Genomic DNA, 24,129 nt, shown 5'->3' with positions numbered 1-24,129 from the left:
GGCGCCCCTCATTTGCCCCTTTTAATCAATATTTTTGTATCCTTTGTATAAATACCTGTTACTGCAATTGCTGGGTTGAAGGGTAGTTCTATTTTTAACTTTTTGAGGAAACTCCATACTGTTTTCCAGAGTGGCTGCACCACTTTTCATTCTCACCAACAGTGTGAGAGGGTTCCTCTTTTTCTGCATCCTTACCAATATCTGTTGTTTCCTGAGTTGTTCATTTTAACCATCCTGACAGGTATGTGGTGATACCTCATTGTGGTTTTGATTTGTATTTCCCTGATGCTGAGTGATGCTGAGCATCTCTTCATTTGTCAGCCATCTGAATGTCTCTGGAAAAGTGTCTATTCATGTCTTCTGCCCATTTCTTAACTGGATTATTTTTTGAGTGTTGAGTTTGATAAGTCCTTTATAGGTTTTGGATACTAACCCTTTATCTGATATGTCATTTGCAAATATCTTCTCCCATTCCATCAGTTGCCTTTGCGTTTTGTTGATTGTTTCCTTCACCGTGCAAAAGCTTTTTATCTTGGGGCACATGAGTGCCTCAGTTGGTTGGGCATTCTTCTCTTGATTTCAGCTCAGGTCATGATCTCGGTGTCATGGAATCAAGCCCCACATTGGGCTCCATGCTCGGCATGGAGCCTACTTGGGATTCTCTCTCTCCCTCTTCTCCTCCCTCTCACCCCCCCCCCCAATTTGCATGCGTGCTCTCTGTTTCTCTTAAAAAAAAAAAAAAAGAAGAAGAAGAAGCTTTTTATCCTGATGAGGTCCCAATACTTCGTTTTTGCTTTTGTTTCCCTTGCCCCTGGAGATGTGTCTAGCAAGGAGTTGCTGCCGCCATGGTCAAAGAGGCTGTTGCCTACTTTCTCTTCTAGGATTTTGATGAATTCCTGTCTTAAATTTAGGTCCCTCACGCATTTTGAATTTATTTTTATGTATGGTGTAAGAAAGCGGTCCAGTTTCATTCTACTGCATGTGGCTGTCCAGTTTTCCTAACACCATTTGTTGAAGAGGCTGTCTTTTTTCCATCGGGTCTTCTTTCTTGCTTTGTCGAAGATTAGTTGGCTATAAAGTTCAGGGCCCATTTCTGGGTTCTCTGTTCTGTTCCATTGATCTATGTGTCTGTTTTGTCCCAGTACCATAACTGTCTTGATGATTTTAGCTTTGTAATATAGTTTGAAATCCAGAATTGTGATGCCTCCTGCTTTGCTTTTCTTTTTCAACATTACTTTGGCTACTCAGGATCTTTTCTGGTTCCATAAAAATTTTAGAATTGTTTGTTCCAGCTCTGTGAAAAATGCTGGTGTCATTTTTTTTCTTTTAATTTTTTTTACTGTTATGTTAATCACCATACATTACATCATTAGTTTTTGATGTAGTGTTCCATGATTCATTGTTTGTGCATAACACCCAGTGCTCTATGCAGAACGTGCCCTCTTTAAGACCCATCACCAGGCTAACCCATCCCCCCATCCCCCTCCCCTCTAGAAACCTCAGTTTGTTTTTCAGAGCCCATCGTCTCTCATGGTTCGTCTCCCCCTCCGATTTACCCCCCTTCATTCTTCCCCTCCTGCTATCTTCTTCTTTTTATTTTCTTAACATATATTGCATTATTTGTTTCAGAGGTACAGATCTGTGATTCAACAGTCTTGCACAATTCACAGTGCTCACCATAGCACATACCCTCCCCAATGTCTATCACCCAGCCACCCCATTCCTCCCACCCCACCCCCACTCCAGCAACCCTCAGTTTGTTTCCTGAGATTAAGAATTCCTCATATCAGTGAGGTCATATGATACATGTCTTTCTCTGATTGACTTATTTCCAGTTCCATCCATGTCGTTGCAAATGGCAAGATCTCATTCCTTTTGATGGCTGTATAATATTCCATTGTGTATATGTGTGTGTGTGTGTATATATATATATATATATATACCACATCTTCTTTATCCATTCATCTGTCGATGGGCATCTTGGCTCTTTCCACAGTTTGGCTATTGTGGACATTGCTGCTATAAACATCGGGGTGCATGTACCCCTTCGGATCCCTACATTTGTATCTTTGGGGTAAATACCCAGTAGTGCAATTACTGGATCATATGGTAGCTCTATTTTCAACTTTTTGAGGAACCTCCATACTGTTTTCCAGAGTGGTTGCACCAGCTTGCATTCCCACCAACAGTGTAGGAGGGTTCCCCTTTCTCCACATCCCCACCAACATCTGTTGTTTCCTGACTTGTTAATTTTAGCCATTCTGACTGGTGTTGAGGTGGTATCTCATTGAGGTTTTCATTTGGATTTCCCTGATGCCGAGCGATGTTGAGCACTTTTTCATGTGTCTGTTGGCCATTTGGATGTCTTCTTTGGAAAAATGTCTGTTCATGTCTTCTGCCCATTTCTTGATTGGATTGGATCATTTGTTCTTTGGGTGTTGAGTTTGATAAGTTCTTTATAGATTTTGGATACTAGCCCTTATCTGATATGTCATTTGTAGATAGCTTCTCCCATTCTGTCGGTTGTCTTTTGGTTTTGTTGACTGTTTCTTTTGCTGTGCAAAAGCTTTTTATCTTGATGAAATCCCAGTAGTTCATTTTTGCCCTTGCTTCCCTTGCCTTTGGCGATGTTTCTAGGAAGAAGTCGCTGCGGCTGAGGTCGAAGAGGTTGCTGCCTGTGTTCTCCTTTTGGATTTTGATGGACTCCCGTCTCACGTTTAGATCTTTCAACGATTTGGAGTCTATTTTTGTGTGTGGTATAAGGAAATGGTCCAGTTTGATTCTTCTGCATGTGGCTGTCCAATTTTCCCAACACCATTTGTTGAAGAGACTGTCTTTTTTCCATTGGACATTCTTTGCTACTTTGTCAAAGATGAGTTGACCATAGAGTTGAGGGTCCATTTCTGGGCTCTCTATTCTGTTCCATTGATCTATGTGTCTGTTTTTGTGCCAGTACCATACTGTCTTGATAATGACAGCTTTGTAATAGAGCTAGAAGTCCGGAATTGTGAAAAGAAGAAGAAAAGCTTTGCTTTTCTTTTTTAACATTCCTCTGGCTATTTGGGGTCTTTTCTGGTTCCATACAAATTTTAGGATTATTTGTTCCATTTCTTTGAAAAAAGTGGATGGTATTTTGATGGGGATTGCATTGAATGTGTAGATTGCTCTAGGTGGCATTGACATCTTCACAATATTTGTTCTTCCAATCCATGAGCATGGAACATTTTTCCATTTCTTTGTGTCTTCCTCATTTCTTTCATGAGTATTTTATAGTTTTCTGAGTACAGATCCTTTGCCTCTTCGGTTAGATTTATTCCTAGGTATCTTACGGTTTTGGGTGCAATTGTAAATGGGATCGACTCCTTAATTTCTCTCTCTTCTGTCTTGTTGTTGGTGTATAGGAATGCCACTGATTTCTGTGCTTTGATTTTCTATCCTGCCACTATACTGAATTCCTGTATGAGTTCTAGCAGTTTTGGGGTGGAGTCTTTTGGGTTTTCCACATAAAGTATCATATCATCTGCAAAGAGTGAGAGTTTGACTTCTTCTTTGCCGATTTGGATGCCTTTGATTTCTTTTTGTTGTCTGATTGCTGTGGCTGGGACTTCTAATACTATGTTGAATAGCAGTGGTGATAGTGGACATCCCTGCCACGTTCCTGACCTTAGGGGGAAAGCTCTCAGTTTTTCCCCATTGAGAATGATATTCGCTGTAGGTTTTTCATAGATGGCTTTTATGATATTGATGTATGTACCCTCTATCCCTATTCTCTGAAGAGTTTTGATCAAAAAAATGCTGGTGTCATTTTGATAGGGATTGCATTGACTGTGTAGATTGCTTTGGTAGTATAGACATTTTAATTATATTTGTTCTTCCAACCAAGAGCATGGAATGTTTTTCCATTTCTTTGTATTTAATTTTTTTCATAAGTGTTTTATAGTTTTCAGAGTACAGATCTTTTAAATTTTTGGTTAGGTTTATTCCTAGGTATCTTATGGTTTTTGGAGCAATTGTAAATGGGATTGATTCCTTGATTTCTCTTTCGTCTGCTTCATTATTGGTAATATACCTCATTTCCATTTTCTAGAATCTCTTTAGAAACTTTCAGAATCTTCTCTTTATCCCTACTGTTTGGAAATGTCAGTGATGTGCCTTGATGTGTATTTTTTTCATCAACTGTATTGGAGACTCCGTGTTCTCTTTCACTCTGGAGACTCATACTGTTAAATTCTGAGGACATTTCTTATATTGTTACAATTATCATTTCTTCCTCTCCATTTTCTTTTTCTTCTGGAAATCCTATTATTTGAATACTGGACCTACTAGATTGAGCTTTTTTTTTTTTTAGCTTTAATCCCATTTTCTGTCTCTGTCTTTATTTCTTATACTCTTGGGGGCATTGCTTTAATTATTAATCTTTTTAAACACAATAACATATTTGCAATTTCCAAATTTTTTTTTTGTTTCTGAATGTAATTTTTATAACAGTTTGTTCTTTCTTTCCATGGATACAGTATCTTCTTACCTCTCTGTGGCTATTATAGTAAGATCTCCTTTAGTGTTTGTTTTTCTGTTTATGCAGGTCTATTTTTGTTTGATTGTTTTGATCTCTGTCTTTTGGGTTAGAGGCTCTACTCAAATGCTCAGTGACTTTTAACTATTCATAACTAAATGTAAAGCTCCACAAAACTTGTTGGAAATCATGTATATTGGGCAGAGTTTGTGAATGTGTGTCCCTTCTCTTGGAATGACTAAGTGGCAGTCTGCTCATTCTGTCTGAAAAAAAATGTGAATGTCTGTGGGGCTTTTCTCTTAGGTCAGGCAGTTTAGCCACAAAAAAGTTCTCTAAAATCTTACGGGGGGGTGGCAGGGTGGGGTGCAGTCTAGCTTCTGGCATTCTGGGAGCAGAGCAGGTAAAGTGTTTGCAGGGGTTCATCATTCAGGATGCCAGCTTTTACTTAAAATCCCCATCATCGGTAGGGTATCTTAACCTCACCCTTCATGCTCATGCTCTGAACTCAAGGACACAGCTTCTTGTGCCTCTCCAGAAAGTAAGAGTTTTATCTTCTCCCATTCTGGGACCTGGCTTTTCTAATTCCCAAGCCTCCATGGATTCTGCCCCTGGAAGTAATTGCCTTGCTTCTTGGCTTTCCCTCTTGCAGTCACTAACCTTTTGGCTTTATTCTATTTGCTAAATGAGTTTATTAGCATCCATAATTTTGTTGCAAATTCTCACTGTTATTGTCTCTTCCTTCATCCTCTTTGTTCTTATGGATTTATATGTTGAGAAAATATTTTTCTAAATTCTCATTTTAGTGAGGTATTGGTAGAGAGTGGATGTATGGAGTCTGTCTTGTTTCATGGAAACCTGTAGTCAGCTCTTGAGTGAGCACAATTGAAAACCTGGTTAGCAGAACTGAACGTAGATTATTACGCTGATGGTCAGAGTCAATGCATCTACCCTGCTCAGTTATTATATATAAAAAATAAATTTGCTATCTGAAGGCAACCACCCACCCAAGCTGTTTTATTGTTAAGCACATTGCCTAGGATTTGTCAAAATATATATATTTACTGTGCTCTTTGTCCTTTCCACATGATCTGAAGGAAAAGAAACGGAGCAACAACAGATGAAACACCAAGCTGTTTGCTTGTTTAAATGTGGAATTCTGCCATGGTGGATGCGAACCTGGGTCAGCACTATTTACAGAAGAGCACATGGTGTTTTGTCTCAATGAGCAGGAAAATGTTTTGTGATAAAATGTGGTAAAAGCTTGTAGTTTTTTCCAACTAAGCAGTAAAAGGAATTACACAATGTAAAATGATAAATAAAAAGTTCTATGAGTCATCTTTAACGTGGGGAAAATGTGCAGACAGGACTGAAACAGTGTTTTTCCTTCATGTTAAAAATAAAATTGAAGGCACTGAAACTGAAATCAATAACAGCATGTCCCAGGAGCTCAAAAACCCATGAGATTTTATGGGGTTCAATGCAGTTCATGCTTTTTATCGAAATGGTGGGGACAATAATGTAAAAACTGTTGATTTTATTCTATTGAAGTCATGTTTATTGAGGTATAACTTACAGTAAAATTCACTCTATTTAGTGTATATTCTATGAATTTTGACAGAAACACTCAGTAATGATCAGTCCTATAAAACTCTCCCATAATTCCCTTCTGCTCCCCCCACCTCAGTCTCTGGCAACCACTGATCTGTTTTCTGTTCTTATAATTCTGCCTTTTTCAGAATATCACATAAATGGAATCATAGCATACACAGAATTTTGACTCTGGCTTCAACATTTGTGTATAGGTTTTTTATGTGAACATAAGTTTTCATTTCTCTGGGATAAATGCCTGGGAGTGCAATTGCTGGGTTAAATGGTAGTTGCATATTTAGGTTTTAAAGAAACCACCAAATTGTTTTCCAGAGAGGCTGCACTATTTCACATTCTCACTGGCTATGTGGGAGCGATCCAGCTTTGATTTTTTTTTTTTTAAATTTCAGTGTTTAAACTGCTGAAATTCACTAGGAGATACACTCCAGAGATTCACTAGGTTTAAAATGTATGCACTGTTAAGAATGTTTTTACTTCTGGAGGTGTTAGGACGAATGACACTCCAAAGTAAACTAAGTCACCCACAAAAGGGAAAACAAAAATTATCTGGCCTACTCTTTTCCCCCAGAAACTTTAACCACCAGAAAATAATGGTGTAACGATGTTTACAAAGTCTTCAGCTTTAAAGGAAACCTTTAAGTACCCATGTTTCTATGGTTCTCAGCAATCTCTTTGGTTTTAATTCAGTATTAAAGGACCAAAAAAGAAAAAAAACGATGACTAGATGTTCTGTCAGGGACATCCTTCCAGGTTAGCTCTGTAAGCTGCAGAAAACTGATGGTAAAGAAACTGTTTCTTGTCCACAGAAATAGAAATGCATCATACATGTCCAGATGATGCACTAGATTACTGCTCTGCGGGTATCAACCAGTTTCACATTTATTTGTACATACATTTCAGCATTCCTAATTGCCTTGTGCACTTCAGTTTTTTTTAAATTTTTATTTATTAGAGAGAGCCCCAGTGCACAAGTGGGGGGAGGGGCAGAGGGAGAGAGAATCCTCGAGCAGACTCCTCACTGCACACGGAACCCAATCCCAGGACCCTGAGATCATGACCTGAGCCAAAACCAAGAGTCAGTCGCTTAACCAAGTGAGCTACCCAGACGCCCTGCCTTGTGCACTTCAAATTCTCCCTTGAGGTAGTTGTAACAACTGACTGGTTCTTTCATTAATTAATGAATTACGATCTTTGTCATGTGCTCATTTTATATTTGTATGAAAATCACAAATTATCCTTTAATTCACTTAAAGTGGCTCCTTAGATTTGCTGATAGGAAAATGCTTCTAAAATGTCTCCCTGTCTAAACACCTGGCAGGCAGTAGCTGAGCTCATGAGGTCATATTCTGCCCTCAGGGTGCATTTGTAGGATGAGTTTGCATGCTCCAGGGACTATTACCTGTGTGTTTACACTCACCTATATTGTTGAGGTTTTTGGAAACAATACCTGGAGATGAGCTTGGACCTTGGGAGATCCTTCTTATAGGCCTACCTATTTCTTCAGCCATCTGCCCTCTCCTTCCATGCCTGGCCCACATATCTGGTCAGGGGGCCATTGAAGATCCCTGTGGAGCAACTAGGATCCAGGGCAGTTAGATGTGAGGGCCTTGGAATTCAGACCTCTTCTTGAAGAGTTATGTGGGTTGGTTTGACCTCTGCAATGTGTCCCTCAAGACCACCTCAGTAATTGCTTAGAAAAGGAGTGAGGTGAAAGAACCTCCAAAAGCAGGCAGCACATTTCTTAGCCTCTGGACCTGTGCTGTCCAATATGGTGGGGCAGCCACTACCTATAGGGCTATTGAGTGCTAGAAATGTGGCTTATGCTACCGAAGAATGCAATTTTTAACTTCATTTAACTTTAATTAATTTAAGTTTAAATGTGAAAACTGATGTTCCTTTCAGTTATTTGAAAGCTCAGTATGATTGGAACCATTTGAGTATGCAAATCTACTTTTTAACTATACATTTTATGTATGCATTTGATGAAATCTAAATACAGAACAAGTATTTCTGATGACAAATCACCTCCCAGATTGAAATATGCTGCAAATATAAAATACACACCAGATTTCAAAGACTTAGTCCAAAAAAAGTAAAACATTCCATATTTTTTTAATTGAGTACATGTAAAATGAGAATATTTTTTACATACGGGGTAAAATAACATACTGTTACAATTCATTTCACCTTTCTCTTTATGTTTGTAAACGTGGTAGTAGAAGATTTGAGATCACATACTGGGCGGGCATCCCTGGGACAGGCAGCTCTGGATCATGAATTCTCCCATTCTGGTCCATTTATTACGGGCCACCCAAGTGTTCCTGAACCCCGCTTTTCTGCTGTGATTTGCTAACCCCTGGCAGCTTTCTGTCTCCTTCCTGGGAGATCACACTACTTACTTCCTCCAGGGACTCCCACGGAGGAGTTTTGAGGTTCTGAAGGGTAAGACCCCCCCGTGACTCTACAGGAATGATCCTGCAATTCCAGACGCCGCCGCCAGAGAGAGTCATGTCGCTGCCGTGGTTGCCGAGCAACTCGTGGCCCGGAAGCAGTTCTCCAGCCCGCCCCCGCCGCGACAGCGCGCAGGACAACTTCCGGCGGGGCGGGCGCGCGATCCCCCCTGAGCCGGCTTCTGCGGCGGCGGTGCGATGACTACGCTCCGGGCCTTCACGTGCGATGACCTGTTCCGCTTCAACAACATGTGAGTGAGGCGCCCTGGGCCGGCGTTGGTGGCCCCGTTCCCTCTCCCGGGCCGCGGCCCGCGGAGCTACCCCCGCCGGCCGCCACTGGCTCCTCCCTGGGAGCCGCCGTGTCGGAGCCGGGGCGGGGGCGGACGTGCGGACCTCCTTGCTGACCTTGGCAGAGGCGCTGCAGCTTCATCCCGCATCCTTGTGTGTTCGTCGGAGCCGGGGCATCGCGCGGGCGGCCTGTCGCGGTGGCTGTCCCGATGCACCGCGGCGGGGGGTAGGAGGTGGGGGAGCGGCCTGAGTCCGGCAGTGGACTGCCGCCTGCGGCCAGTGGCCGGGCGGGTGATTCGGCTTCGTCTCCTGCGCAGCGGTGGGCACGGAAGCGCTGGCCGCAGAGGTCGTTGGGAGGTCAACAGCCAAGTGTTTGTTGAGAATAGGGACGTGGTGCAGCCCACCTGCTGGTTCGTTTGTATCTGAGTGAAACCTTGTGAGGGTGGCACCGACCGCCGCCGTTTCTTTCTTGGCCCGGGTTGGTTTTTGTTCATTTCGTTGCTGAAGCGGCCCATCCAGCCTGAACAACCACTTTCAGGTGTGAAGAGTCGGGGCGGGGACACGTGCTGGTGGAGACCCACTGTGTGTACTTTCTTTTAATCCGAGTTAAGGCAGGACTTGTGACTTGCAGGTACCTTTTTTTAAAAAAACAAAACAAAACATTTTATTACATAAGTTTCTGAACGTTTAAAAAGTTGACAGAATTTTACCCTGAACACCTATAGACACATCGGCTAGATTCTACAGTTAACCTTTTGTTGACTTCCTCACATATCTGTGCATTCACCCACCCACCCAGCAGTCCAAAATCCACTTTAAAGACAGCTGGGCAGTGTGTGAAAACTGAGGATCAAGTGGTTCGGATTCAAGTGTTAGGAGGATGGGAAGAACTTGAGAGGAGTTGGCTAGAAACCTTTCAAAGAGGGGATGAGCCTTGAAGGGTGGATAAAATGTTGACAGTGTTGAGGAAGTTCTGGAGAAGGAAGCAGGTGTGACGGTGAGAAAGCTGGAGGCCAGACAAGTGGGAGACAGGTGTGACTGGAGGAGTGGGTTTCTCTAAGTGCGTCATCAGAGCAGCTGGTGAAACTGGACTTTTGCTCTGTGTCGGAGGTTTCAGCCTTGATTGTTGGGAAGAATTTTCTTATGGGCCTCTTTCAGTCAGAGCAGTGTAACTCAAGTGACTTGTGTTGAGCTCTCCCTGTGCTTGCTGGGCACTGGCACTGTAATAATCCATTTAATTCTCACAGTTCTTTGAAGTAGGTGCTCTTGTTATCCCCATTTTTTGTATGAGTAAAACTAAGGTACTGAGAGTGTAAGAGAATTGCCCCAGGTGATAGACGCTGTGGTGGGAGTGGGTGAAGCAAGGAATTTAATCCAAGGAGATTGGCTCTAGAACAGTGGTTCTCTAAGAGGGGTCCCAGACCACCAAGAACACTTTGCAAATGCATATTCTCGGCTGCTTAAGGACCAGTGCTCCAGAGCCCAAGCTCTTCACCACAGGGTTATATGGAATGTGAGGAAATTAGAGGCGGTATATCAGGCAGGTAAGTCATTTAGGACGTCTTGGCAACAGCCCAGAGATGATGACTTGACAAAGGTTTGTGTTTGGGAGGTGCAGGCCAGGGAAGGGATAGTGTGCCTCGAAGTTTTAAGAGTAGACAGGGCAAAACCATATATATATACACATATACATATACACACACATATATATATTTTAAGAGAGCGTGCACATGTGCACACACATGCAGGGGCCCGGGGGAGGGGTGGAGAGAGAGGGAGAGCGAGAATCCTAAACAGGCTCCACGCTCAGGTCAGCCTGATGTGGGGCTCTATCTCACAACCCAGAAATCAGGACCTGAGCTGAAATCGAGAGTCAGACACTTAACCGATTGAGCCATCCAGGCGCCTGCAAAACCTTCTTTTAACTGAAGGGGAGGTGAGGAGTTGAGTCCTGTGGATATTGGGAGCCGGAGAACTTCCAGGCAGAGAGGGTACAGGTACCTGTTTCTGACGGGAGGAGGCAGCCAGTGTGGATAGAGCAGAGTGAGAGGGGCTAGGAGAGACCCTCCTAGGAGTTGGGCTTCTCTGCTAAGTACATTGAGATACCCAGGTGCAGAAATCAGGTAGGTGTCTGGACTAAAGATAGTAATTTGGGGGGCCCCCACTATGTAGACGGTATTAAAACCAGGACACTAGGTGACATCGGTGGTGGAGTGAATGTGGATAGGAAAAATGAGGCTCCAGGTGTTGAAGGAGACCTTAGTGGCCCACTGAGGTGGGAGGAAAAGCTGATGGTGGGTCTTGGAAGCTGAGTGAGGAGAGCATTTCAGGTGGAGGGAGTGGGGAGCCTTGTCAAGAGCTGCTGATGGTTAAGTGTGCAGCATGTCTGCACATTTATCCCAGGAGAGAAGAGAATTGCGGGAGCGGGGGCCTGGGCAGTGAGAGGGTGTGGATCTGCCCACCAGCACTCCGGGCATGTTTACAGGAGAGCAAGTAGAGCGGGGCGCAAATGCTTGTAGGTGTGTGGTTCCATGGTGGGACCCTGGTGAAGGTTTCTTCCTACTGTTGTATATTTTCTGTGTGAAATAGGAAGCAGCTGAGATTGAGAAGGGGTGGCCTGTTGTGGAGAGTTGAGGCAAGATGAGAGGCTATAAAGTAGTCCTTGAGAAGTGTGGGAGACTGTATTCCCACATGGTGGAGCAGTGATTGTCCAGGTGTGGCCAAGGCTCTCCAAGCTTCTTTTTGCAAAGTCAGAGTGATTTTCAGGGTATCACCAAGATGGGTTTTTAAGCCGTTTTCATTCTCTCACAAGTGCACAGTGGAGTTTTCAGTTGTGTGACTTGCAATACCAAGCATAACAGACAGATGTGAGAATCCAGCTTTCTTAAGCCAGACGTTACAAAGATCTGTAAAATTGTTAAAACAGTGCCTTTCTTGTTGATAAATTGTGTTCTTGAAAGTAGAGTGACGGGGTGCGTGGGTGGCTCAGTCGTTGAGTGTCTGCCTTCGGCTCAGGTCATGATCCCAGGGTCCTGGGATCGAGCCCCACATCAGGCTCCCTGCTCAGTAGGAAGCCTGCTTCTCCCTCTCCACCTCCCCCTGCTTGTGTTCCCTCTTTCACTGTGTCTTTCTCTGTCAAATAAATAAAATCTTTAAAAAAAAAAATAGAATGACTTCTGGTTTAAAAAAAAGGTTATTCATATTAACATGTAATTTGTTATTTTAAAATGAGTATTTTAGAAAGTTTAAATATCAGTAGATCTAACCTACATAAACAGAAGTTCTTTGGGGTCCTCAGTAATTTTTGAGTATAAATGGGTTCTGAAACCAACAAATTTGAGAACTACTGGCCTAGAGAAGTGCCTTGGTAAGGGTCCTCAGGAAGAATCTGACTGGATATACAAGAGGAAGAGTTGTGGGTGGCTGGTTTTGAGCCTGGCAAAATAGTGGTTCCGTTAATTGAATAGGAAAGTGAGGGGCAGAGCTCTTTGCAGCCGGCCGCAAAGGTGCATTTTAAGAACTGCTGATTCAGGAGTATTGTGATCAGATATGCTGGTGAGACAGGTGCTGGGCAGCACCAAAGCCAGATGCAGGAGTCTTCCTCCAAAAGTTAAGGGATGGGGTGGTGGGGGAGAGGAAGTGAGAGTGTAGAAGAGTGGGGAGCAAACACTGAGTGGTGAGAGAGCCCAGACTGAGCAGGTGAAGGCCCAGACACAGGAGGAAGGGACTGCTGTCGGATGCTGCGGGAGCTAGTCTTACTTTCTGTTTGTGATTTACATGCCTTGTTGGGCCCCAGTTCCATTAATGACTTATTGCCAATTCAAAAATGGAAGGTTTTGATGCAGACATATTAACTATAAAGTAACTTGTAAAGAAGAAACAGTTAAATAAAAATTTATACGTATCTTTATAGAGGCTGTGATGGCTCAGTTTGGCCATTCCATAGCTTACACTATTTTCCTTAGCCCTAAAGTTGGTTTTAAAGTTGTGGATTTGGCATGTTTTGTTTTCCTGGTGCATGTTTTTAGTTTCAGTGGCTTATTTAAACTGGTTTTGTCAACACTGCTTACTATTGACATTTCTTTTCTTTCTTTTAGTAACTTGGATCCACTTACAGAAACTGTATCCTTTTAAAAAAAAATGTTAAATGAAGGCTAAGAGTAAGGAACACGGACAAACAAAAGAAAAAATAGACTTGAGTACCAAAAAACTTTAAAACTTATAGGCCAGGAAACATAAGGAACATTGAAAGTAATTTAAAAAACCAAACGAACTGGGGGTAAGAGTTGTCTTAAATCTGCCTGACAAGCTGGTAACAGAATGGGCTCATAAATCTACAGCAGTGCAGCTCCCCTGCCTACCTTGCCCCTGAGCAGTAAGTATGGCTCCGAAAGCAGTGACTTCAAGATGGATTATTACTCTGTGAATGAAGCCTGGAGGTGACGAGCAGTCTGTGGTGGTTTCATGAAGTCATCAGCGACCAGGCTGTGCACTTTAACCACTGTCTCACTCCCAGGGTGGCCTTGGCTTTCCTGTCCCAGATAGCTGCCCGAGCAAACAGCATCACCTCCATGTTCCTGGCAGGAGGATCGACAGAGGGGAAGGTGAGAATGACCTTCCCTTTCAGGGGTACCTTTAGGAAGTACCACACAGGACTCCTGTATCCCATTGACCAGCAGCTGCCCCTGCCACACTCGTCCAACTGTAACAGTTGGGGGATGAGCCCAGCTTTAAATTAGGGCTTGTTACTAAGAAAGGATTTGGGGTAATAATTAGCTGTATCTATCATGTTCCCCATTGAAAAATGGGCAAAGATGTGTGAAGTTGGGGTGCTCTGGGTTATGTTGTACTAATAGACAATCCCACATTCTCAGTGGCTTTCTAGCTTTTACTCCATGTCCATTGCAGGGTAGGAGGGTAATATTAACTGATAATTTAACAAAAGAGGGCATATAAGAAGCCAGTGACATTATTGAGTTCAGTCTCACCAGTTAAAAGCTATGTGGATTAAGACCAAAATGAGATGCCATGCTTTACCTATCAAATTATCAAGGATTAAAAAAATGATAAAACTCATGCTGGTGAGGGTAAGAGGAGCATTCTCATAAATTGCTAGTGACAGTATAAATTGCTGCAGTCTTTCTGGAAGGCACGTTGGCAGTGTAATACATAGTAAGTAATTCCATTTCCCAGAAGCTAAAAATAATAGAGTCAGTTAGGGGAGGAATTGTCAAACTAAGGTGCATGGGTCAAATTTGGTCCACTGCCTATTTTTATTTTTGTAAATACAGTTTTATTGGACACAGCTACGCTGAATAATTTACATATTGTCTGTAGCTTTGTCCATGGCTTTCATGGTTAGAGTAGTTGCATCAGAGAGCTGGTCCACCCAGCCACGAATATTTACTGTCTGTCCCATTATAGGAAATGTTTGTTAACCTGAGTTATGTCATTACAAAAAATTTTATTGCAGAATTATATTAAAAATTTGGAATAGCATTCACACACAACAAGGAAATGGTTAAATAAAGTATACTGTATTCATGAGGAATTTAAAAAGATTTTTGAGAAACTGAAAATAACCCACATGTCCCTCACCAGGAGATAGGAAATTTAAATTGTTTACCCAGTGGAGTGTACTGTACATTATTAAAGATTAATTTTAGGTATAGGTAACGACAGGGGTACATATCAGAAATAAAGCTGAGTGAAAAAGCAAATCACCAAAAGGTTTCATTTTATATTTCAAAAATTGACTTTTTAAAGAGACCTCCATGTTTAAAAAAAAAAAAAAGACTTCTGAATGACACAAAAATTTTCACTGTATAATAAGGTAAAGTATTAGGATGTGAATCAAGTTATAGCGTGTGTGTCCACTGACACTTCAAATTTACAGTAAAAGTCCCATAATCCAGGTGAGGCCATGTTTGAAAGTAACCTGCCAGGGCTTGGTTGTTGCTGAGCCGACATCTGGGCTCCTCCTGGAGCTGGAGGAGAGGCGGTAACGGTGTGTGTCGGTGGCTGAGTGGCAAGAAGACTGGCCGGCCTGCCCTGTTATGGGTCATGAGAGTGCTTGAAACAGTGGCTATTGTTCAGAGGAGAGTTTGAAGAGTTTACAACTGAGAAGATTTTACAGAACCTTAAAATTGTGTGATTGGTGGTGGCCCCTTATAGAATTGCATCAGCAAGCTTACACTAAGAAGAAATAGAAGAATGAGCACATGTCAGTAAGGACACCAGGATTGAAGAGTTTCGTAATGAGCAAATTATTCAGGCTTTCACTCTTAAGTCAGCTTTTATTTGTAGTACCAGAAAGAGAGAATTTGAATCAGTGCAGGGGAAACACTAGGTAATTGTTGACTCTGGAAATGCTTAACTTTTGAAGTTACTTTCACAGCCACACAGCTGTAGCTAAAGTAGGAACTAGTCATTAATTTTCTAGTGCAATTATGGAAAAATAAATGTATTGAACATCTACTTTGTGCCAAGCACCAGGGACAGAGTGAACATGACATTCATATCCAAAAGGGAGAGAGATAGTAAACAATATCCAGTGATAATAAGTGCTGTGCCGAGATTTAAATACAGTGTGATCAGTATGGACACAGATGATAGACCTTCAGACTCTGGCTCTCTGCTGTTAGATGGTGTTGTCGCCACTCATATTTTTGAAGTTCTTTATTCAGGCAATTTTGTTACAAATTATTAGTGCTAACCTAAATATTTAATGTACTGACATGAATATAGAAATCACACATATATAGAGCTGGGGATAAAGTAACAATGTACTTTTCAAAGGAACTTTCTTCACAATATTTCTTTTATGAAGAACTGTGTACTGCCCGTTACTTTCCACACTCCTTAACGAGACTCTAGTATGGGATTCCTTTTTACCTACAGTACCTTGCCCACTGGCCAGAGTACTTCATTGTTGCAGAGGCACCTGGTGGAGAGTTAATGGGTTATAGTAAGTATACCACTAGAACTTTTTTGGGTAGGTAGTTGAGATTTTAATATAGGTTTCAACTGATTGTTTTAGATTGATTGCAGAGGTGGAAATATAATCATGATGCCTATAATTTTATTTCCTTTAACCACTGACAGTTCGACGGTGCTTTCTACATTTTAGGCATTGTGCTTTAGGCCTCAGGCCTACAGACAGACATGACCTCAGGCTTCATGGATCTTTGATTCTGTGCTTATGTTACATTTCTACATGGTTTATTTGGTACATAACACAGGAATTGTACCATCTCCATTGAATTAGTAGCATTACTAATGAAAATTTGAGCTGTGGGTTATCTCAGTTTTGGGTAGACATACATACCTACATGAAAAGTAGATATTTAAAAAAAATAGATATTCTGGTTCTGTGTTCAAAATTAGTTGTGTTTTCAGTTCATTCCTTTTTTTTTTTTAAAAAGAAACCTTTCTCTAAGTGAAAGTCAAATAAGAGCACTATTAACCATTAGCTAGATGACTTTACGTGTTACTTAAAAATTAAAACTTTGTCATTAGTTTCCTGTATCATAAAAATGTGCCAACAGTCATTCTGTATTCATGTATAAATCCATGTGTTTAATTCCTGAGTGGAATCTTCTGTTGGCAGTCATGGGTAAAGCGGAAGGCTCAGTAGCTAGGGAAGAATGGCACGGGCACGTCACAGCTCTCTCTGTTGCTCCGGAATTTCGACGCCTTGGTTTGGCTGCTAAACTTATGGAGTTATTAGAGGAGATTTCAGAAAGGTGAGATCCTGCTTTTCAAGTGATAATTTATAAACCCTAACTATTTGATTTTTCTTATGGTGAAAATGTGTAAGATTTTTTTTTTTCTGTTCAGCCTGAATGTTGTGCTTCAGTTTGCAGGGTATTCACATATTCAGAGTAGTAGTGTTGTCCCTATTTAGCCACTGAGGAAAAATCAGGCGAAGTGAGTGACCTGCCATGGGCTTATGTCCTGGGTAACAGGTGCAATCAAAGACTAGTCCTTAAGGTTTTTTTTTTTTAGTGTTCTTGCCACTGTGGCAGATTTCCCAAATTCTCTGTTAATGTTGCCCTTGGCATCTCAGTGATCTTTTTCATAGTGCCCCTATGGCCAAAAAAAAAAAAAAAAAAATCCCTCCGTTCAGACTTAAGCAGTTACGTCCTAACTGCTTAGTAAGTATTTATGGCCTAACAAACTAGTAGCTGGAAAAAATAAACAAATTGAGAGAAAAAGTATTTTTATTTCATTGTTAAGTAATAATTGTGGTTACCAAGTAATGAGATGTGTGTGCCTTTTGGGAATTGCATGACTTCTCAACCTTGGAAACAGATTTGACACAACCACCTGCATTCTTGTTTCATACTGATTTTCTTGTGGTACTGGGGTTTTTTTTTAGTCACCGGGACTGCCAAAACCTGGCTTCATTAAAACCTTTGATGACCTACTCTGTCATCAGAGGAAATGTGACACCATGTAATGCTGCATTTGTGATTATATCAAACTAGTAGTTTGCGAGTATCTGACATGTAAGGTTTGTCTGTGTTTTCCCCAAACATTTGAAATATCCTACAGGGCCACCTTGGAGCACTCTGGAGCACAGTTTGGGAACTGCCAGCATTAGGGCTTTTTAAAAAAAGACCTATTTTTTTTTTTAAAGATTTTATTTATTTATTTGAGAGAGAGAAAATGAGAGAGAGCACGAGAGGGAAGAGGGTCAGAGGGAGAAGCAGACTCCCTGCTGAGCGGGGAGCCCGATGTGGGACTCGATCCCAGGACTTCAGGATCATGACCCGAGCCGAAGGCAGTCGCTCAACCAACTGAGCCACCCCTAAAAAAAGACCTATTGTGTATGTCAATCTCACACCCTCATTATGTGAGATAAAAGTAATTGAGTTAAAATACTCCTGCCAGCTCCCATTCTAAAAGAGGTAAGAGATGTGTGTATAAGTTTAATCAGTTGTCAGGCTACCATTTACTTTTTTCTCTACTTTTAAATGCCTAGCAATATATAGGAAAGGGAATATTTGCTGAGAAGGGCTCTTGAGGTTTTCCACTTAATGGATTTAAAAAGGTAAGTTTTAAAGAAGTAACCATGGCCTGAAAATCCTCTGGGCCAAGTTAGGGCAAGAGGAACTTGAGCTTATTCAGAGAAGAGAGAAAATAGTATTAGCTGAAAAAGAAATAAGTTCTAGTACTTGAAAATTTTTAGTTTTTACATATTTGTTAATGGCATTATCTTACTGAAAAAAGTATTTGGCATTATTATATAGTGGACAGGGAGTTCAGAAAGGGGTTCTAATTATTACTGTACACATATGATTTTATGTACTTATGGGATAAATTCTCAGAGTAGAAAACCACTAAGTTCCCTTCTTTATCAGTTTCTAAATCTTCATTACTTTGGAATAGTTGCTGTAAGATTTGTGTGTGTGTGTATATATACCTATCTACATACATACATACATGTATTTTTAACTGTATACCTTAAAAACAAGAAAGAAAAAGGAAATTAAAGTGGTAAAACAAATAAAAAGCCTGAAATGAGATGTTAGCTATGAATCCAAATATAATCCATAAATACAACACTAAATGTTAATGGACTAATTACTCCAGTTAAAAGACAAAGACCTGATGATGTTAAGTGAAGCCAGCCACAGAAAGACAAATAATGTGTGATACCACTCTTATGAAATACCTAAAACAGGTAAATTTGGAGAATCAAAGAGTGGAATGGTGGTAGCCAGAGACCAGGGGGAGAGGGGAATGGGAAGTTACAGGCACAAGTTTCAGTTAAACAGAATGAATAAGCTCTATAGTCTGCTGTACATGTACCTGTAGTAAAACAATAATGTACATTTAAAATTTATTAAGAGGGAAAAAATGTCATACTAAAGTGTTCTTACAACAGTAAAATAAAGACAAAGACTGTCAGAACTGTATTCTGTTTACAGGAGATACATGAAAAGATTAAAGACAAAGATTGAAAGAAATTTTTAAAATTATGCAGATTCTAACCAAAAGACAGTATACTTAACAAGAGTCACAAAGTAGTTCAATAATTATCAGAGTAAAAAAGGGTCATTGCTTATAGGTGGAAAGATTTAATGCATCAGGAAGATGTAATAATTACAAGTTTTATGTACACAGTGACATAAATTCAAAATAAAATGCAAAAATTGATAAAAATACAAGGAGAAATAAGCAAACAATATCATAGTGGGAGATTTGAACATGCTTCTTTCTAACTGACAGAACAATTAGACAAATTGATTAAGGGCATAGAATAGGGGTGAGTGCTTTTCCTGGGCCAGATAAATATTTAGGCTTTACAGGCCAGTTAATATCTCTATTGTGTGTGTGTGTATGTGTGTGTGTGTGTGTATTAAAACACCCCTTTAAAATTTTAATAACTTCTTAGCTGGAGAGCAGTACAAAAATAGGTTGCAGGTAGACCCCCTTCCTCAACAGATTACAATCAGTAGCTAAAAATCTTTCCAGAAAACTATGGAATCTCTGGCAAATTTCACCAACTATTTTAAGAAGTAACAACTATAAGTTCACTTTTACACAAACCAAAAAAAGAACATTTTTCAACTTTTTTTTAAGGCTAAAATAATACTTATGTAAGAAAACCCAACAAGAAATAAGAGGAATGAAAATTTGAAGAAAATATCAGTCTTTATAGATGCAAAAATCCCAGAAAAATCTTAGCAAAATGGATTCAGCAATTCATAAAAAGGATGATCTGTCAGGGGAAGGAAGGTTGTTTTAACATGAGAAAATCTGTAAATGTATTCCACCATATTAATAGATGAAAGGAGAACATTTGTTAGTAAGTGCAGAAAATGCTTTGATAAAATCCTATTGATTAAAAACTTAGCAGTGTAGGAAATAGAAGAGAACTTCCTTAACCTAAAAAAAGAGTATCTACCAAAAACCTGTAGTAAATAATTTCAGTGATGCATTGAATGCTTTCCCTTTGAAGAGAGGGATGAGACAAGGAAGGATGCCTACAGTCAGCCCATCTTCAGTAATTTACTGGAAATCTAGACAGCACAGTACAGCAAGAAAAATAAAAGATACAAGGACTGAGAAGAAACAAAACTCTTATTTTGTACACATAAGATTGTACAAACAAAACCACAAGAAGCTATAAATAAATGTTTAGAATAAAAGTTAAGCAGAGTTGGACAGTCAGTATAAAATTTCAATTTCTATACAAACAGTAAAATTTAGGAAAAGATGCCAATTATGATGGCATCAAAATACCTTAAGCCCTTTGAGAAAAATCTAACAAAAGCTGTGTGAGACTTCACTGAAGTTTCTAACACTTTCCTGAGAGACAGAAAAGATGACCTATCTTAGTGGAGAGAGAACTAGATCAGTGGCATGGAGGGCTAAACTGATCCATGGAGCCAATGTAATTGCAATCAACATCTCCAGTCTTTTTTGTGAGACTTGTTAAATTGATTCTGATGCTTACAGGGGAATGGAAGGAGATTAAGATCGTTTGAACAACAACAAAATGGGCAGGTTTGCCCCTCCAGATATCAAGCAGTAATGAGTGAGCTCTGTGCCACTGCTGGTGTACTTGTCTAGACCAGTGGAACAGAATCGAGGAACAGATGCAGGGATACGTGGATTTTGACATACTCCAGAGGAGGCAACTGCAGAGCAGCAGTGAAGGGACACACTCTTCAGGAGGGATGGTGGCACAATTGGATATCCACATGGGAAAAAAACTTGCCAGATTACTACCTTACCATACACAGATCAATCATTTATTAAAAACCTAGATGTGAAGAGCAAAACTCAAAAGCCCTTTTAACTTTTTTTTTCCCCCTTAAATAAGCTATAAAAAGTCTGACTGCAAAGGAGAGGCTCATACACAACTTCACTGAAGTGAAGTAACTTTGTTTATCAAAAGTTACATGAGGATAATAAGTTAAGCCACAGACTGGGAAAAGATTTGCAACCATCCTTTACATAATGTCAACTATCCAGAATACATAGAGAACCACAGTTGGGAAGAGAAAAAAAAATGTGTAAAGGATCAATAAGGACTAAAAAATGAGAAATCTAAATGGCCTACAAAAATATATTTAGCCTGATTAGTAATGAGAAATGCCAATTAAAATTACCCGGAGATACTTTTATGAGATTTTCAAAAATAAAAATGTCTGATGCACCAAGCCTTTTGTCACTGTAGGAATGGAGTCTTACCCTCCTCTGGGAGTGTGAGCAGACTGGGAAATGGGTATTAACTAAAAAAGTTGAAGATGCCCCTATGAGCCAGTGATCACACTCCTAGTTGTAGACCTTAGATATTGTACCATGAGACATACAATAAAAATATTCATAGCATGGTTTATAATAGTAAAAACGTGACATGTTTATCTGTGGAACCATGGACAACTTGTAGTATATCCATCCATACAATGGAATGCTAAACAAAGGGAAGATGAACAAGATCCAGCTACACCAGGCTGACTTGCACATTACTGAGGGGGGCAAATCACCAAAGGATATACAAAGTACGATAATATTTATATAAAGTTCATAAATAGGAAAAACTGTACTAGGTGGTGAATCTACAGCAAAAACCAAGGAGCAAATGAGAGTAAGAGTCAAGACTTGGAGACCTCTGGGTAAAGGGGATAGCTGTCAATGCCCAGAGAGACCTGAGGGCTCCCGGGCTGCCAGTGTCCGGCAGCCCGTGTCCTGTCATTACACATGGGCCATGGCCCCACGGGTGCTTGTTATTGCTCAAGATCTTTAGTTTGCGCATATGGGTGAAAATACTGTATCACTACTTGATAAAATGAGCATGTCATTTACGGTGATATAAAATACACAAGACAGAATTATGGTTTTAAAAAATGTTTTAAAAGTTTATCTTTTAGGGCGCCTGGGTGGCTCAGTCGTTAATCGTCTGCCTTCGGCTCAGGTCATGATCCCAGGGTCCTGGGATCGAGTCCCACATTGGGCTCCCTGCTCAGCAGGAAGCGTGCTTCTCCCTTTCCCACTCCCCCTGCTTGTGTTCCTGCTCTCACTGTCTCTCTCTGTCAAATAAATAAATAAAATCTTAAAAAAAAAAGTTTATCTTTTAAAGAAAATACAGGTTTTAAAATGTTAGTATGCTAAGAAAATCATCTCTTTGTACCTCAAAATAATTGTCATAAATCCTCAGTAATAAAAATGGATATGAGGTAATCAGCTGCAAAGTCCTATTATTACCATTCTTTGAATAGTAGTCAAAGCCAACTAAAAACAAGTGTTTTTAAAAATATGTAACTGACATTTTCCCTTTTTTTTTCCTTAAAGAAAGGGTGGATTTTTTGTCGATCTCTTTGTAAGAGTATCTAACCAAGTCGCAGTCAACATGTATAAGCAGTTGGGCTACAGTGTGTACAGGACGGTCATAGAGTACTACTCGGCCAGCAACGGGGAGCCCGACGAGGACGCCTATGGTGAGCTCCCTTCTGTGGCAGTCTCCCCCAAGAGAAGCCAAAACACTTACATTCATTCTACACACTGTAGTCATTTTAACAAGGGGAAAAGAATTATAGTATTTGTTGGACTTAATATTTTAAATTTGAGCTATAATATTTAAATCTTCTTTAACCTGCCTTTATGAACCTATCAATGGTTAAATTACATTAACCAATGGTTAATTGCTATCAGTTGTTTTATTATGTTACTGGCATGTTAATTTTACTAAGATTTTGTCAAAAGAACATTGGTATAAAGAGCTGAGTACTGGTGACTGGGAATCTCAAAAACATTTGTCTCTGAGGACCTAGGAAATGTGGGGGTAGGGGACAAACCTTTTATGAGAACTTTACATACATACTTTGACATAAGGTATTTTGGTATTTGGGTACTTACATTAAATTTTGCTTCCTAACAGATATGAGGAAAGCACTTTCCAGAGACACTGAGAAGAAATCCATCATACCATTACCTCATCCTGTGAGGCCTGAAGACATTGAATAACCATGGGCAGTGGTTCTTAGGCTGATGCTCCAGATATTTTATGGACAATATTATTTTCATTGGATGATCTTGGAGCTCTATTAGGAGAAAAGTAATCATTTAGGTCTCACAGACTTCAAGAAAATACAGGTTATAAACTTGAGTCTCATTGTTTCCAGTTAGCAATATCATACCTACTAAAGCTGTTCACTGTAATAAAATTCAATCAAAAAGGCAGCTGGGTTAGATGGAAACATTCCACTGATTTGGTTCATAATATTTACTGTATGCTAGGGAAAAAACTTGCTCCAGTCTCCTCCTAAATTCTGTGCCTGAGAACCACTGCTACATATGTATTTTTTATTTTGTATCAAACTGTTAATTGAAGCTTTAAAAGCATATATGAAATGTATAAATCTAAGATGTATAATAAAATGCACTGTAGACCCTATGAATGTCTGGAAGCTTGTTGGTCATTTATAAAATTAGATCAGGATTGAGAAGAGCCATCATTTAGGATATGATGTTTCTCTTGTTTGGCTTACATAGAAAGCGTTTTTAAAATACATACTGAAACAGCCCTTGCCCAGCAATATTTAGGCATCCTTATTGCATAGTAAATTCTTCCCAGATAACTTGTTTACATACTGTTACTCCCAGATCTTTTCCTTGTCTAATCTCACACCACTTTGCTTAAATCCTGCCTTTGAAAATATAAAAAGACACTGAGGTTTCTTTAAAGGAGAAAAAACCTAATTCCAAAAGAAAGGCCATAAAACTAGGTTGTGGGCCACCCATGTAGTTTCATGTATAGTTTTCTTGTAATATCTGAAAATATCCAGTGAGTAAAAGAAGTGGCTAAAGAAAACCCCACAGAAACGATTACTAAAAGGCTTTGCCTCTTAAAGGACTTACTCATGTTCTCCCATGAGAAGGTAAACTTTCCTTCACGCATTTCATGTTGGCACCAGCCAGAAAGTGGCGGTAGGAGTTTACATTGGGAACCTATTAATTTTTGTTCTTATGCAGCATAAACAGGACAGAATTATAGAAGACTCTGATTAGGGCGCCTGGGTGGCTCAGTTGGTTAAGCGACCGCCTTTGGCTCAGGTCATGATCCTGGAGTCCCGGGATTGAGTCCCGCATCGGGCTCCCTGCTCAGCAGGGAGTCTGCTTCTCCCTCTGACCCTCTTCCCTCTCATGCGCTCTCTCATTCTCTCTCTCTCTCATAAATAAATAAAATCTTAAAAAAAAAGACTCGGATTAGTCACTTAATTAGCATTTTGACCTGCTTTCATCTCACTCCTTGAC

General features: G+C 40.3%; 1 protein-coding gene across 2 annotated transcripts; it reads left to right on the top strand.

Annotated features, from left to right (window-relative positions):
- Positions 1-8,686: 8,686 nt before the first annotated feature.
- Positions 8,687-23,269, top strand: NAA20 (N-alpha-acetyltransferase 20, NatB catalytic subunit). 2 transcript variants are annotated; one of them, XM_035729045.1, is made up of 6 exons: positions 8,687-8,822; positions 12,957-12,981; positions 15,736-15,826; positions 16,469-16,604; positions 22,168-22,313; positions 22,754-23,269. In XM_035729045.1, exons 1-6 carry the CDS (start codon positions 8,770-8,772, stop codon positions 22,837-22,839), a joined length of 537 nt encoding a protein of 178 aa, XP_035584938.1. In that variant the 5' UTR covers positions 8,687-8,769; the 3' UTR covers positions 22,840-23,269. The 2 variants fall into 2 exon arrangements, with proteins under 2 accessions (XP_035584938.1, XP_035584939.1); XM_035729046.1 differs by lacking the exon at positions 15,736-15,826 and adding an exon at positions 13,376-13,463 and having other exon boundaries at positions 8,692-8,822.
- The last annotated feature ends 860 nt before the right edge of the window (positions 23,270-24,129 follow it).

This window comes from Zalophus californianus, chromosome 8 (genome assembly GCF_009762305.2).
Source record: "Zalophus californianus isolate mZalCal1 chromosome 8, mZalCal1.pri.v2, whole genome shotgun sequence".
Taxonomy (NCBI): domain Eukaryota; kingdom Metazoa; phylum Chordata; class Mammalia; order Carnivora; family Otariidae; genus Zalophus; species Zalophus californianus.
Note: the sequence above shows the minus strand (reverse complement) of the source record. Positions and strands in the feature narration are given on the sequence as shown.